The sequence below is a fragment of the Bos indicus genome, chromosome 7 (assembly GCF_029378745.1).
Source record: "Bos indicus isolate NIAB-ARS_2022 breed Sahiwal x Tharparkar chromosome 7, NIAB-ARS_B.indTharparkar_mat_pri_1.0, whole genome shotgun sequence".
NCBI classification, from domain to species: Eukaryota; Metazoa; Chordata; class Mammalia; order Artiodactyla; family Bovidae; genus Bos; species Bos indicus.
This window is the reverse complement of record NC_091766.1, coordinates 80,926,999-80,941,067: the sequence shown is the minus strand read 5'-3', so window position 1 is coordinate 80,941,067 and position 14,069 is coordinate 80,926,999. Positions and strand designations below refer to the sequence as shown.

The 14,069-nt window shown below is 40.8% G+C and overlaps 1 protein-coding gene across 5 annotated transcripts in view; it reads right to left on the bottom strand.

Moving 5' to 3' along the window:
• The window catches only part of RASGRF2 (Ras protein specific guanine nucleotide releasing factor 2), a 274,907-nt gene that overhangs the window by 110,938 nt on the left and 149,900 nt on the right, over nucleotides 1-14,069 (bottom strand). For all 5 annotated transcript variants that reach the window (XM_070793986.1, XM_070793984.1, XM_070793985.1 and 2 more), the window contains 3 exons: nucleotides 12,871-12,953; nucleotides 5,929-6,177; nucleotides 4,953-5,341 (listed from right to left, as the gene is read on the bottom strand). In XM_070793986.1, the coding sequence (XP_070650087.1) occupies nucleotides 4,953-5,341; nucleotides 5,929-6,177; nucleotides 12,871-12,953 (721 nt within the window). The remainder of the gene's footprint in view (nucleotides 1-4,952; nucleotides 5,342-5,928; nucleotides 6,178-12,870; nucleotides 12,954-14,069) is intronic.

The window sequence follows — 14,069 nt, the reverse complement described above, 5'->3', positions numbered from 1 at the left end:
AGGTGTCAACATTATGCAAAGCACACACAAACATCTTTCAAATTAAAGAGAGATCATTGCCTCCATTTACTTTGCCAACTGGAATTTTCAAGATTAGACAGCAGAGTTAACACAGCAGCACTCTTGGCTTCTACAGACATTGTGCACACGCGCACACACACGTACACACACACACACACACACACACACAAACTGATCTTGTCAGGCTGATGCTGAAATAAAGTGTTTCATCTATGACTTTTCTGGAACTATTCATGATCAGTACTGCCTATATACCAATGCAAAATAAAAGGAAAAACTAAATCTATAATTCCTTCGTTTCACCCTTCAAAAAAATGCCCAAGAGCTCCCTAGACCTCAGTATTATGTCTAAGCTTTCTATTCACAGTGTTTCCTTTATGAGGATCCACAGGATAAATTATTCTCAAGTCTCAGGAGCAAGAAAATATGTGCCTGCAGACCAGTCTATTCTTAGTTGTCTGTATGAATCATATAATTGATTACACTCAAAACCAAAATCAGAATGACTCCAGGAACTGGAGAGAACCACACAGCATTTGTTTGTTCAACAATTTTTCTTCATTGCCTATTTCTTTATCTATTTGATTTTTAGTCCAGCGTACCATGTGCCTCTCTTAGTTACATCTTTAACACTTTGAAGAACAATATGGGAAGTAAATACATTAAAAATCATCAGAAGACAGCTACCCGAAAGGGAAAAGAAATCAAGATGCAAAGAAGTGGCCAGAAACAAAGTATTTAAGGGAATGATGGGCCTTCCCAGGTGGCACTAGTGGTAAAGAACCTGCCTGCCAATGAAGGAGATGTAAGAGACACAGGTTCAATCACTGGGTGGGGAAGATCCCTGGAGGGGGCACAGCAGCCCACTCCAGTTTTCTTGCCTGGAGAATCCCATGGACAGAGGAGCCTGGTGGGCTATAATACATAGGGTCACAAAGAGTCGGACACAACTGAAGTGACTTAGCACACACGCAAGGGAAGGACTGTTAGGGGGGTGGTAATTATAGTAAAAATGAGAGAAAAGGGGGGATGTGTCAGTGGGTAGTCGTGACTATGACACGCTGGACTCTGGGGAGAGGACTGGACATCTCTGGAGCTGAGGTAGGTTTTCACAGGCTAACAAGTGCCATGGCCATGCATGGACACAATCCTGAACAACCCCACCTCCACAGTGAGATGGCTCTGCATTTAACCTTGACTGGAGAACCACAAAATCCTATCTCTACCCCACAAGCCATGTGAATAAACTGACCCCTGAAACTCTAACTGCATATCATTTGTTTGGGGGAAATCCAGTGGAGATACAGAAGTAGTAAGCCCATACTTTGGTTTTTCTCTAATGTGAGAAAGATCCTAATATTTCTGCCTCACCTTTATCCATGGGCCCTCACCATCTGCTGGGCCCTGGTCAGCAATAACCTGAGCTGCCACATAATAAGGTCTCCAGGTGCCACTAGCTGTGCCCACAACATTCCCACCTCTGGCAGTCTGTTAGCGTCTTGCCCTGAGAGCTTGATTTGGTCCTTTCTCATTTATCTTGGCTCCCCAGTTCTAAACTTTTTCCACCTCATTACTCTTGGGGAAAAGCCACTGATTCCTGCCAGTGATTACACCTCTACATGAGACAGTAGGCCAAACAGATGTTATGATGCGGCATGGGACCATCACATGCACTCTGGGCTTGGGCCTGGAAGACCAGAACTAGGGAACTTGGTGACCACTGTAGAACAATTTATGTGCAAGTAAAAGTCTAAAAATTAATTATTATGGGTAAGGGACAACTTGACTGAGGGCCTTTAGAACTGTAACACATACTTAGTATATAATGCAGAAAGGAACAGATTTTTCTTTTGCTCCTCTATTAAAGAAAGAAGTTACTATCTATACTATCAGGCCCTAGCCAAGTTAAAATGCAATCTCTAGAAAATCACAAAAAAGGAGAAAGATTCTTACCATGCTCCCATTAGAAGGCCACTCTCAAAAGAACAGAAAATACTAAGTGTTGGCAAGGATGCAGAGAAACTGGAACCCTGTACTCTGTTGATGGGAATGGTAAGTGGTGTCGGCACTATCAAAAACAAAAATTTCCTCAAAAAATTAGAAACAGAATTACCATATGATCTAGCAATCTCGCTTCTGGGTATATATGCAAAAGAACTGAAAGCAGGGTCTTGAAGAGAATCTGCATACACGTGTACACTGCAGTATTACTCACAAGAGCCAAGAGAGGGAAACAACCCAAAAGTCCATCAAGAGAGGGATGGATAAAGAAAATATGGAATACACATACAAAGGAATACTAGTCAGCTTTAAAAAAGGAGAAAACCCTGGCATGTGTTACAACAAAGATGAACCTTGAGGACATTATGCTACATGAAAAAGCCAGTCACAAAAAGGCAAATACTGTGTGGTTTTACTTATATACAATACAAGAAGTAATCAAACTCACAGAAACAAAAATAAGATGGTGGCTGCCAAGGGCTGGGGGAGGGAGAAATGGGGAGTTGTTCAATGGGTATATAGTTTCAGTTTTTTAAGATGAAAAAGTTCTGTGTACTGTACAATAATGTGAATATATTGGTACTTAACACTACTGATTTGTACACTTAATGGCTAACATGGCCAAAAAGAAGAAGGAGGAGAGAAAGGAGAACTTTTTAGGAGAGTTTTAAATAGTTGCTAGATACTAGAAAGCAGGAAGACTAGTAACATGGTCTACTCTGCAGAGCTTCACATGGTGTCCAAACTGGACAAAAGCTGTCACTTCACAAGCTGTGACCACTCCTGCTCTCAGAAATGGCTTTCACCCCTGGGGGTTACCAGCAGCCTTTTGCTCATAGGTGCTCTTTGGCCATGAGTTTGCCTATTTCCTCCGAGCAGCCCACTTGTCCATTCTTCTTGGCTGATGTCAATGACCCCTGCAGATTCTGCTCAACCAAACATGATCTCCCCTGCTTTTCACCTTCCTGAGCCCTCCATCTATACATCTTGAACCACCCGTGTTTGCTCACCTTCTCCAGAGAACTACATATAAGGGGCCAGGGCACCATCTTATTTACCACTGTGGATCCTGTAGCACGGCAACGTGCAGAGGAGGAGGTCACAATGACTCCTGAACAACCTTACCCTGTTCCAATCCCAGTCTCCAAACAAAGTCTTGGGGCCACCAATGTCTAACACTGAAATGCTATTCCTAAAGCTCTGCTAACTCAAAATGACATGAGAATCCAGACTAACCTCCAGATTCCTCCTCTCTCATTTAATACAATCCAATAATGGAGGAGAAAGAACTTTCTATATTCTGGGAAGTTCCAGTAATTCCCAGGCCGCTCTGACACAGAGAGGAGATTTGAACTAAGCCTCCCAAAGTCACTCCCTCCACAGAGACTCCCAAGCACTGGTCTGGATCAAACCCCGGATGCACTTGTCAGCCTGTGCACTGCCTCACTATTCCCAAGAGAAATCCATCATGATTCTGCTGCAGCTTGTTGTTCTAATGACTTTTTAAATTATCTTTCCCCTTTCATCCTCCTTAGTTGCTAATGTGTCAACTTAAAGAATTTCTTGGTTAAAAGGGTGCTACTTTTGATCTTGACAACCACTCCAGTTAAAATTCCACAAAGCACTTCACTCAGAAAGCTGATTTAAATGATCTGAGCTAGAAAGTGCATAGAAGCTTCAAGCAGGTAGAAAGCAGGAATCTATGCTTCCGTCTCAGTAATCCTCCTTAAAATTTGGACAATTTGCCTGACTTATTGCCCAATTTTTTATTATATTATCAGCAAACAAATCAGTCACTGTGTAGTTTACAAAGAAGCTGTTTGCTAATTTGGCTGTTAAATTCTGTTCATCACAGAAACACTGGATTGTAAAAGAACAAGGCTAGGCTCATTTCCTCCAACCCTTACGCTGTACCAAGCTGAGAAGGGTATGGAGATGTGTCACAGCAATCCCTAATTAGTCCCCTGAGTGTTTTGCTTGATTTATTCATTTAACAAAAATTTACAATCTGTGAGGTACTGGCCAACGCCCTGACAGTACAGAAGTGAACAAGACAGACAAGATTGCTGATCTCATGAGCTTCTGTAGGAAAAGACTGCCCAGGCAGAAAAGACTGCCCAGGCAGGGGCATAAGCAAGTGCAAAGGTCATGAGGCAGTAAGAACCCAGGAGTTTTTGAGACACAAATAGGAAATCAGTGTGACTGTAGCCAAGAAGATGAAGAAGAATGGCAGAAGCAGGGATTAGAGACACAGCATCCAAATCTCATAGGATCTGAAGGCCTTGGGAAGAAGATTGTACTTTATTCTAAGTATGATGGGAAGTCTTCAGAGAATATAATCAGGAAACCAGATGATCTAATTCACATTTCTAAAAACCGCTTTGGTTGTGTCATGGACAGTGAACACTGTCTCAGACTTTATTTTTTCCCTATATCTCTGTCGTAATATGGAGTGTTGTCTTGGAAACTAAACTGAAGAAGTCATCTTAATGCTTCCAGGTTAGGTTGTCATCCTAAGCAAGGAAAGGCCAGAAGCAGTACAGGTGCTTAAGATGGACACTGGAGGAGGAGAAGGCTCTGGGGCTCGAGGTCATGGATAACGGTGCCTGCAACTTGCCTCTAAGCCAAATATTGGGTTATGCTCTTTAGCCAACCAGCCTTAATCAAATTCCACTAAGAACCTTCCAGTGATAATCATATAGATGATACCATCCTTCCAGAGACAATTGACTACAATTGGCCTTTTACTACAGAAGGCAGCTAACCCTGCCCTCCTTCCACAAAGGCTAGAAACTTTCAGGACTGTCTAATTAGCCATTGCACTCACTCTACTTTCTATGCAAAAGTAGGAAAGTTGTAAAGAAAGGGAACTAGGGTTCCAGAAGGAATGGTGGGGCCAGCAAACACAGAGTGTGGTAGCAGGATAATACCTCTCTGAATACTTCGTTTTAGCTTGTTACACAGATCCACACGGGGGTTATCAACAGACTCCTCTACAGATCCCGGGCTTTGTTCTGGAGAAGAAAGGCCTCTGCTCAGATCCAACGGCACTTTACCAGTGTGAGGCGGTGGGGATGCAGCTGGGCTGTGGGTGGTGGTGGGGCTGCTGGATGCCGAGGAGGTGGTCAGATCCAGTGCGCCTATCCTTGAATTCAAGGGAGAAGTCAAGGACAGCTTTCTGGCCCTCACTGGGGAGGACGTCCTGGACACAGCCAGTGGAGGTGGGGAAGAGAATTTGCGACACAGGCGTGGGGATTTGCCTTCCACCAAGTGTTCACCTCTGTTGTTCTGGCTGGTAGCAAAAAAGAGTTCCAATGACCTAAAAGCAAGAGCAAAAGCTATTAAAAGATTGTGGCCGAGTGAAAAATTAGTCTCCTGATGTCGTTCAAGACATGCTCCCTACATTAAAAGGCCATGCTATCATAGAACTTCTGTGGCTGGATTCCTTTATTTAAATGTTGGGTGTATACCATACACTTGCCAAAAGAACACACTTTTTAGGCTTTGTCTAACCCCTTGCTACTAAACTGTGTCCAAAGACAAGGAACACTGGCATTGGGCTCCACTCCAGATTTACTGAATCAGAGCCTGCAATTTAACAAGGTCCCCTGGTGATGCTTCTGCATATTAAAATGTGAAAAGCACAGTTGCTTTTAAAAAAAGAAAAAGAAAAGAAAGGTAGAAAGAAAAGCTCCAAACAATAGCTTTATCTTGGCAAAGGCTACTTGGAAACTTAAACTGCTTCCCTTGGGAATTGTGACCTCCCCTCACCGTCTTCTACTGGGGACTGGGGGGTCTGGTAAGCTCAAAGGCCAGCCAGGACCCTGCAGAGTGGGCTGTCCCTCAGCACAGAGACCCAGGGACCAGGTGGGGCATACTTTCATCTCAGGCTAATCCCAGGCCTACCTGACGGGGATGGAGGTGAAAGGCCTCTTATATATGTCAGAAAGCTTCCCCAGCACCACAGCTGCCGTCGTGAAAATCCGATAGGTGTGCAGAAAGGTGTTGAGGAAATCGATGCTAAGAAACCGCAAGTCGGTCAGTCTCTCCAAGAGGCGCTCCACGCTGGCATACCGGATCTGCGGCACTTTGCAGGAGTTGAGGGTTTTACTGAAGCAAATGTCAGTGTCATCCTTGTGAAGCCGGGCGTCAGACCTACGCATAAGGCAGGAACGTGAGGACAAAACCAGAGCATAACTGACCTTCAGCCCCTGAGTATTTCAGGGTCTGTAAATGCACACTCATGTCCAGGCTTCCCCTGGCATTTGATAAAAGATGTGCTTGGACATATACAAAGCAGGGCCACAAAAACATCAACCATGCCATTATAGTTTAGGAAGGTCAGAATTAATTGTGAAAATAGGAATCATTCATTCCACTCTGTGGATTCCTTCTCCAGGGGAGGAGAAATAATTTTCCCTTTACACTCCTGAGATCTTAATTGAGTCTCTGTGATAAAAGATAAACAAGAGAAAAATAAAGAAGCTTATTAACATGTATATCTCATGTATCCCTGGGAGATAACCAGGAGAAAATGAGAAACTCAAAAAGGTGGCTTAGAACTTAGACTTAAATGCCATCTTAATAGGGAAAGGGTGGTGGGGGTTGTGTATAGGCCTCTCAGGGAAGAGTAAATGATTTTTAGGAAAGATGAATGGACCCTTAGAATAGATGGAAGGTATCAGAACAGATGGAAGGTATCAAAATAGATGGAAGGTTTGTGACAGTTAGCCTGGGTGTGATGTTGACATCTCCTGTGACAGCTGTCAATTTTCCATGGTTGGTGAAACTCCTGGGAAGATTTATGACAATTGAGTTCCTTTTTGAGAATCTGTCTTTAGGCAGATAAGAAGAGTTCAGAAAAACCCTCTCTGCATTTGCTGTTTTTCAAGTGTCTGTAGCTCAGTGTAATGAATATGCCAAAGTGGCCTATGTTAGAGAAGCATACTCCGCTTTCACTTCTTTCTCTGGTTCAATCCTATTTTATTAGGAAATTAAAGCCAAAGTCCTATTTAGGAGGAGCAGGGCTTATACCCTCAAATCAGAATATCAGAAGTATGATTAAAAAGTAAGGGTGACATTCTCCCCACAGAAGGGTGGGGAGGAGGGGAAGATGCAGACAGCACTGCTATTATCTGTGGTTATTTCTTTTTCTTACTTGTAATTTTGTACATCTGTGCTCCCCCCCCCCCCACCAATTTTTTTCTTGACTAAACCAATAGATATTATATTATTAGGTATTTTTTCCTCTGGAAACAGCTCTTTGATCAGCTCTATTGTTTTTTTTCTATATTTTAAGGTATTAATTTCCATTCTTAGTTATTTTATTCCTACATTTTCCTACAGTTGATTTTTGTCATTTTTTTTCTAACTCCTTGAATGCTTAATCCATTTCATTCTTTCTGGCTGATTAATGCATTGAAGGCCATCCATTATTCTGAACACACTTTAAACCATCAATTGTGTAAAATACTGTGTTTTCCTTATGTTTTCAATACTCTGCAGTGTTAAAAAGTGTCTTCCTAAAAAAATAATGGATGTAATATACTCAGTGAACTCTTCTAAAGATTCCCCTTCCACAGTCTCCACCTGCCCACCTGCAATGCTGGGTTTCTCTCATTCTATAAAACCACCATCTGGCTGCTCCTCAACTTGTCACCTGGAGGCCCTTGTCCTGGAAGCCTGCAGCAGTCTTTCCAGGTGGACAGGAAACTCAGGGGAAGGTTCACACAGCAGCCCTTGGGATCCTTGGGTGTGCTCAGACCCCTCAGCTCGTGGTGCACCTTCGTTAGAAAGGTCAAGAAGCCGGGCTAAGTTCATAAGATGGAAAGCGTGGAAGCTGAGGCTGAATCCAAGTGAGGCTCAAAGAAATGCACATCTTTTCGAGGACTGCCCGTAGCCTTCACGTTCCCTTCTGAGACCCCCGTGTCTACCTTCATGGCAGCATCTCAGAAACAGGTGATCAATGAAGTGCTGGATTTCATCACTTGACTAAAGGATACACTATGGGCCAGTGAGGTTCAGTGAGACAGTCGCTTGCTAAGAATCAGCTGGCTTGTTGTGAGTGTCCCTAATTAGCTCTTGCAGTACTTGGGAGGGATTTTAAATTATATATTTATTTTCTTTGGGATAAAAAGAAATCAATAGCTTCTTTAGCTTGCTCTTGGAAACATCCCACCCTAAAGTAAGCTCAGTGCAGAGGGGAAGACTTCATTTGAGGGCCTGAAAGAGCATTTTAAATGAGTAGCTTACTTCTGACGAGGAACTAAGGGCAGCCTGTTCATTCTAGTCACATCACTGATCTTGAAAATATAGAAGAGCATCGAGTGAGGTTCTTGAAAATACAATGGCTCTTTCTTGTCCTTTATATGTGACCATCCACCAACTTTACTTTTCTGGTTTTTAATCTTCCTCCCTTGTTAAAAGACCTCAGAAACTTCTTTAATTCAATCAGTCTCAGTTCAGTTCAGTTCAGTTCAGTTGCTCAGTCGTGTCTGACTCTTTGCGACCCCATGAATTGCAGCACGCCAGGCCTCTCTGTCCAGCACCAACTCCCAGAGTTCACTCAGACTCACGTCCATCGAGTCAGTGATGCCATCCAGGCATCTCATCGTCTGTCGTCCCCTTCTCCTCCTGCCCCCAACCCCTCCCAGCATCAGAGTCTTTTCCAATGAGTCAACTCTTCGCATGAGGTGGCCAAAGTACTGGAGTTTCAGCTTTAGCATCATTCCTTCCAAAGAAATCCCAGGGCTGATCTCCTTCAGAATGGACTGGTTGGATCCGCTAATCAAGGTGATCACTTTTTCTCCCACCATTTTCCCATCTAAAATCTCCATTTTCTTAGAAATGGCATTTCTAAGTAATGCCATTAAGCTAGGAAAATTTTTTGTTTTAACCTCTAAGTTGAGGTCAACTATTATGAAAAGAAAGCAAGCCTCAGCCTAAATACATAAAGTATAAAACATCACTTAAAGGAATATAATCACCTAATAAATATCATGATTTTGCATTATAATGGTAGTTTTGCACTTGGCATTTTTTGACTATAATTACTTTAATCAAATACTAGGAGGAAAAAATATATTGTAGCCAACATGAAATTACAACTAATTACACCACTGCCTCTCAAAATTATGATTACAGTTTCATTTTAACTAAAGAAAAAAGAATTAAATATTATGAAATTATTTAATTTTCTTTTATTACACTGAAAGAGATTTTACTTTATTTCCTAAGGGGCCCTCAAGAAGATATAATGTGTTACTTAAGCCTCCCATGATAATAACAACTCCTTTTTGGTAAACATTTTAAAAAACAATCTTGAAACATCAAACCCAAATCACCTGTTGTAATTAGTAGGTTTTAAAAGTGAGTCCCTGCAAAGTAATGCCATTAAGATAGGATAATTTTTTTTCTTTTAACTCTGCAAAACATCTTTTTTTATTTTTTATTTTTTTATTGCATGTAGCCAGAGAGACGTGCAGGGAGGCAAGAATATAGAATTTAGAGAAGAACAGGACCACGGAGGAGACTATCAGAAGGAACAGAGATTGCAAAATCATCTTTTTCTCTGATTGAAGAGAATCAGGCTCAATGACCAGGGGAAAATGGAAGGAAGAAAGATACAAAATATATGAAACTCTGCCTTGGGAATACACCTCGTAGGGAATAGGGCATCCAAATATGTGTGACTTCCATAGGAAGTCCTTACAGCCTCAGATACAGGTTTCTATTCTCTAGTGAGTGGTTCCAACTCATAACAGTGACCTCTCTGTCCCTCCAAATGCAGAGAAGTCTTGGTCTATATAGGAGGCAGTTACAAATGAAACTGGAAATGGGAATTAGTCAAACTCCCAGAACATAGGACAGAAGATGCATTGAGATGCCAGTCATAACTGAGGCAGGCAGAAAACTAAAGTTTTTATCTGTATTAATTTTTTAAGTGAACAAAGTGTATGTAGAGTAGGTGTGCAGCTGCCCTAAGGTTCAAGAGCTTATAAGTTGGCTACCAAGTCCAACTTACATATTCTCATTCTAAAGCAGACTGGAATTTCAAGGCTGTCTAATCTTCAAGAAAGTACTTCAAAAAAATGAATGAAAATAATATACATTATTTTGTGAAGTATTAAAATAAGTCCCATCGCTTCATGGCAAATAGATGTAGAAACAATGGAAACAGTAAGAGACTTTATTTTCTTGGGCTCCAAACTCACTGCAGATGGTGACTGCAGGCATAAAATTAAAACACGCTTGCTCCTTGGTAAAAAAAGCTACGACCAACCTAGACAGCATATCAAAAAGCAGAGACATTACTTTGCCGTCAAAGGTCCATACAGTCAAAGCTATGGTTTTTCCAGGAGTCATGTATGGATGTGAGAGTTGGACTATAAAGAAAGCTGAGCACTGAAGAATTGATGCTTTTGAACTATGGTGTTGGAGAAGACTCTTGAGAGTCCCTTGGACTGCAAGGAGATCAAACCAGTCCATCCTAAAGGAGATCAGTTCTGAATGTTCATTGGAAGGACTGATGTTGAAGCTGAAACTCCAATACTTTGGTCACCTGATGTGAAGAGCTCACTCATTTGAAAATACCCTGATGCTGGGAAAGATTGAAGGTGGGAGAAGAAGGGGACGACAGAGGATGAGATGGTTGGATGGCATCACTGACTTAATGGACATGAGTCTGAGCAAGCTCTGGGAGCTGGTGATGGACAGGGAGGCCTGGCGTGCTGCAGTCCATGGGGTCGCAAAGAGTCAGACATGACTGAGCAACTGAACTGAAATGAACTGAACTCTGGTAGAAAACTAATAAGAAAACTAGCCTGGTGATGTGAACTTAAAAATTAAGTCATAATTTGAAACTTTTGACTTAATATTCCATACTTGGTTTTAATTTTATTATCACACATTTTTAACTGATCTTTTCTTTTTACTTACCTTTGAAAAAAATACACTTATTTATTTATTTATTGTTGGCTTCATTGTGTCTTGGTTGCAGCACCTAAAATCTTCATTGCAGCACACAGGTGCTCTCTAGTTGTGGTGTGTGGAATTAGCTGCCCCATGGCATGTGGTATCTTAGATCCCTGGCCAGGGATGGAACCTGAGTCCCCTGAATTGGAAAGTGGATTCTAAGTCCCTGTTCTGTTTTTTTGTTTTTTTTTTTTAAACTATACTTAAAAACCTAGGAAAAATAAGGCTAAAGGAATCTCTGCATGAGAGTCTTAAAATGACCCCTGTTGTTGTTCAGTCACTCAGTCGTGTCCGACTCTTATGACACCATGGACTACAGCAAGCCAGGCCTCCCTGTCCTTCACCATCTCCTGGAGCTTGCTCAAACTCATGTCCATTGAGTCGGTGATGCCATCTTACCATCTTATGCTCTTGCCCCCTTCTCCTCCTGCTCTCAATCTTCCCCAGCGTCAGGGTATTTTCCAATGAGTCGACTCTTCACGTCAGGTAGCCAAAGTATTGGAGCTCCAGCATCAGTCTTTCTAATGAATACTCAATGTTGATTTCCTTTAGGATTGACTGGTTTGATCTCCTTGCAAGTCCCAGAGACTCTCAAGAGTCTTCTCCAACACCATAGTTCAAAAGCATCAGTTCTTTAGCACTCAGCTTTCTTTATAGTCCAACTCTCACATCCATACATGACTACTGGAAAAACCACAGCCTTGACTAGACAGACCTTTGTCTGCAAAGTAATGTCTCTGCGTTTTAATATACTGTCTAGGTTTGTAATAGCTTTTCTTCCATAAAAAGAAAGAAAAAAATGACCCTCTTCAAAATATTTTAAAACTTGATTAGCAATTTATTTTTTTTAATTTTATTTTACTTTTAAACTTTACATAATTGTATTAGTTTAGTTTTAAAGTTTGTACAATTGGGATGATGCTAATTACAATAAAGACCTATCATTGTACCTATCAATTGTACCTATCAATACCTGCAATGTAGAGAAAAGTTGATGCTGCTTTTTGGCTTAGCTCAGACCTAAAAAAAAAATCCACATAAAAGGCATGGAAGACAAACATTTTCTTAGCTTCATGTAACTTTTTGGAAAGATATAACAGGACTACTTTTAAAAATACATTTTATTCTTAGAATTTGGACTGCAAATAACCAAGAAAATGAGAGTAGGGAACAATTTGGTCAGCTTGAAAATCCTTCCAAAACAATTTTTGAATTTGGAAACAAAAAAGTATATAGAGACAAAAGTACTAATGTAGAGAGTTATGGCACATAGTTATTGATATAACTTCTCGCTTCAAATAAAACTACAGTTTCCTTAGTGATAACACTAAATTATCGGATTTGCTTTCTTAACAAAACACATAGACAGCAAGATGGAAGCCCCCAGCAATAGCCTCTGGGGCAAATCCATACACAGGCTGTGGGTAGATAGTACCATAGAAAGCCAGTTAATTTATGTTGAATGTCTTCAAAATCTCAGTGTGTCTCTACAACCAAATCTAACTAATATGATTCATACTCACTGAGAAGACTGCAAAAGAATCTGCCAAACTTTTGTCCATCCTCTGACACATCTGCTATTACAACTTTATATACTGAACTTAAAAATTTTGATAGGCTTTTTGTACTGAGGAAGGCATTCTGAATAGTATGAAAAACTGTATTTCTATGCTGTGAGTCAACAAACCATGAATCTGAAAAACCATTACAATAGTTTTATTATTTATAATGGCATATTATGAATTATCACATTACTGCTGAATGTATTCACAGTATGAAGCTGAATCCCAGTGAAGCAATATTTTATTCAGGGTTTTACATTCTCCACCAATTTGATCCTGATTAAAATGTCAGAGAAAGGATTATCACACTTACTTAATCATATGTGGCACAGTAACTTTGGAATTTTCTTCAAACACTATAGTCATTAAACCATTACACCGTATGTTGTCCACGCACTGTGAAATTAAAAAACAGACAGTTACAACCCACATGAAAACCTAGGCAGAGTATGTATTCCTAGAATTATTTAGTCATAAAAACAATTCAGTTTCTCATCTGGGCACATAAGCATGCAAGCATGGGTATGCACACGTGTACACACACGCACACACACACAGGGAAACATTACACAATGAAGAACAGAGTCCATATCCAAATACCAAAACTGCGCACCTAGCAAATGCCCAAGGATAGATATAAGGGCTGCATTTTCCTGGAACGTGTTCCCCAAGGATTCTGAGCACAGCGTCACATCGGCACAATCCTCTGGCAGTCACAACTCTACTTGAGGAGTTTATTCCCCTAGTGACCACCTCTGCAATATTCCTTCTCTACCACAGGGCGTGGTATGGGGCAGGCAGAGAAGAAATGGTGGCTTCCTTGGATGGGATTCATCTTCTCTCTCACTAGTAAGCTCTGTGTGTGCTTTTGTGTGTGTGTGTGTGTGTGTGTGTGTGTGTGTGTGTGTGTTTGGCAATAAATCCCCACATTTTACTAGTTTCTCAAGCAGCTTCTATTGGCAATGTGTTGGTTTGGTGAGGATGAACTGTATGCTTTCTCCTGTTTCTGACATACATAAAGCCCTGTTCATCTCCTCTCTTTTCTTTCTAAGAAGAAAACTCAGAACGTTGCTAATTTTCTCTGCCTTCTTTATTTACATCTATGCCTTATCAATTCAAAATTTCCCTTTGCAATTACTTTGGGCTAGAGAAGTATTTTGAATTATACATATTCCCTTTAAACAAAACAGAAAATGAAAAATAAAATCTAAACAGTTTTTAAAATCAGAAATTACTTTTAGTTACTAGGATACCATGTACTACTTAATGATTATAATTAAATGGTGTGAGGAAATTGATTGCCAAGTGATTTCACACAGCTCTTGAACTCAGGGTTTATCCTAGACCCCAATGTCTAATGAAAGAATGAATATGCATATAAAAAACTTTGGATTACCAGCATCCCCTGACTGTTGATTCCCCTACTTAGCATAATAGCCATTTTCATACTTAATGTTCCTTAAAACTTTGTTTCCTCAAGTCTTATGCCATTATTTCAATGACGAGGTATAG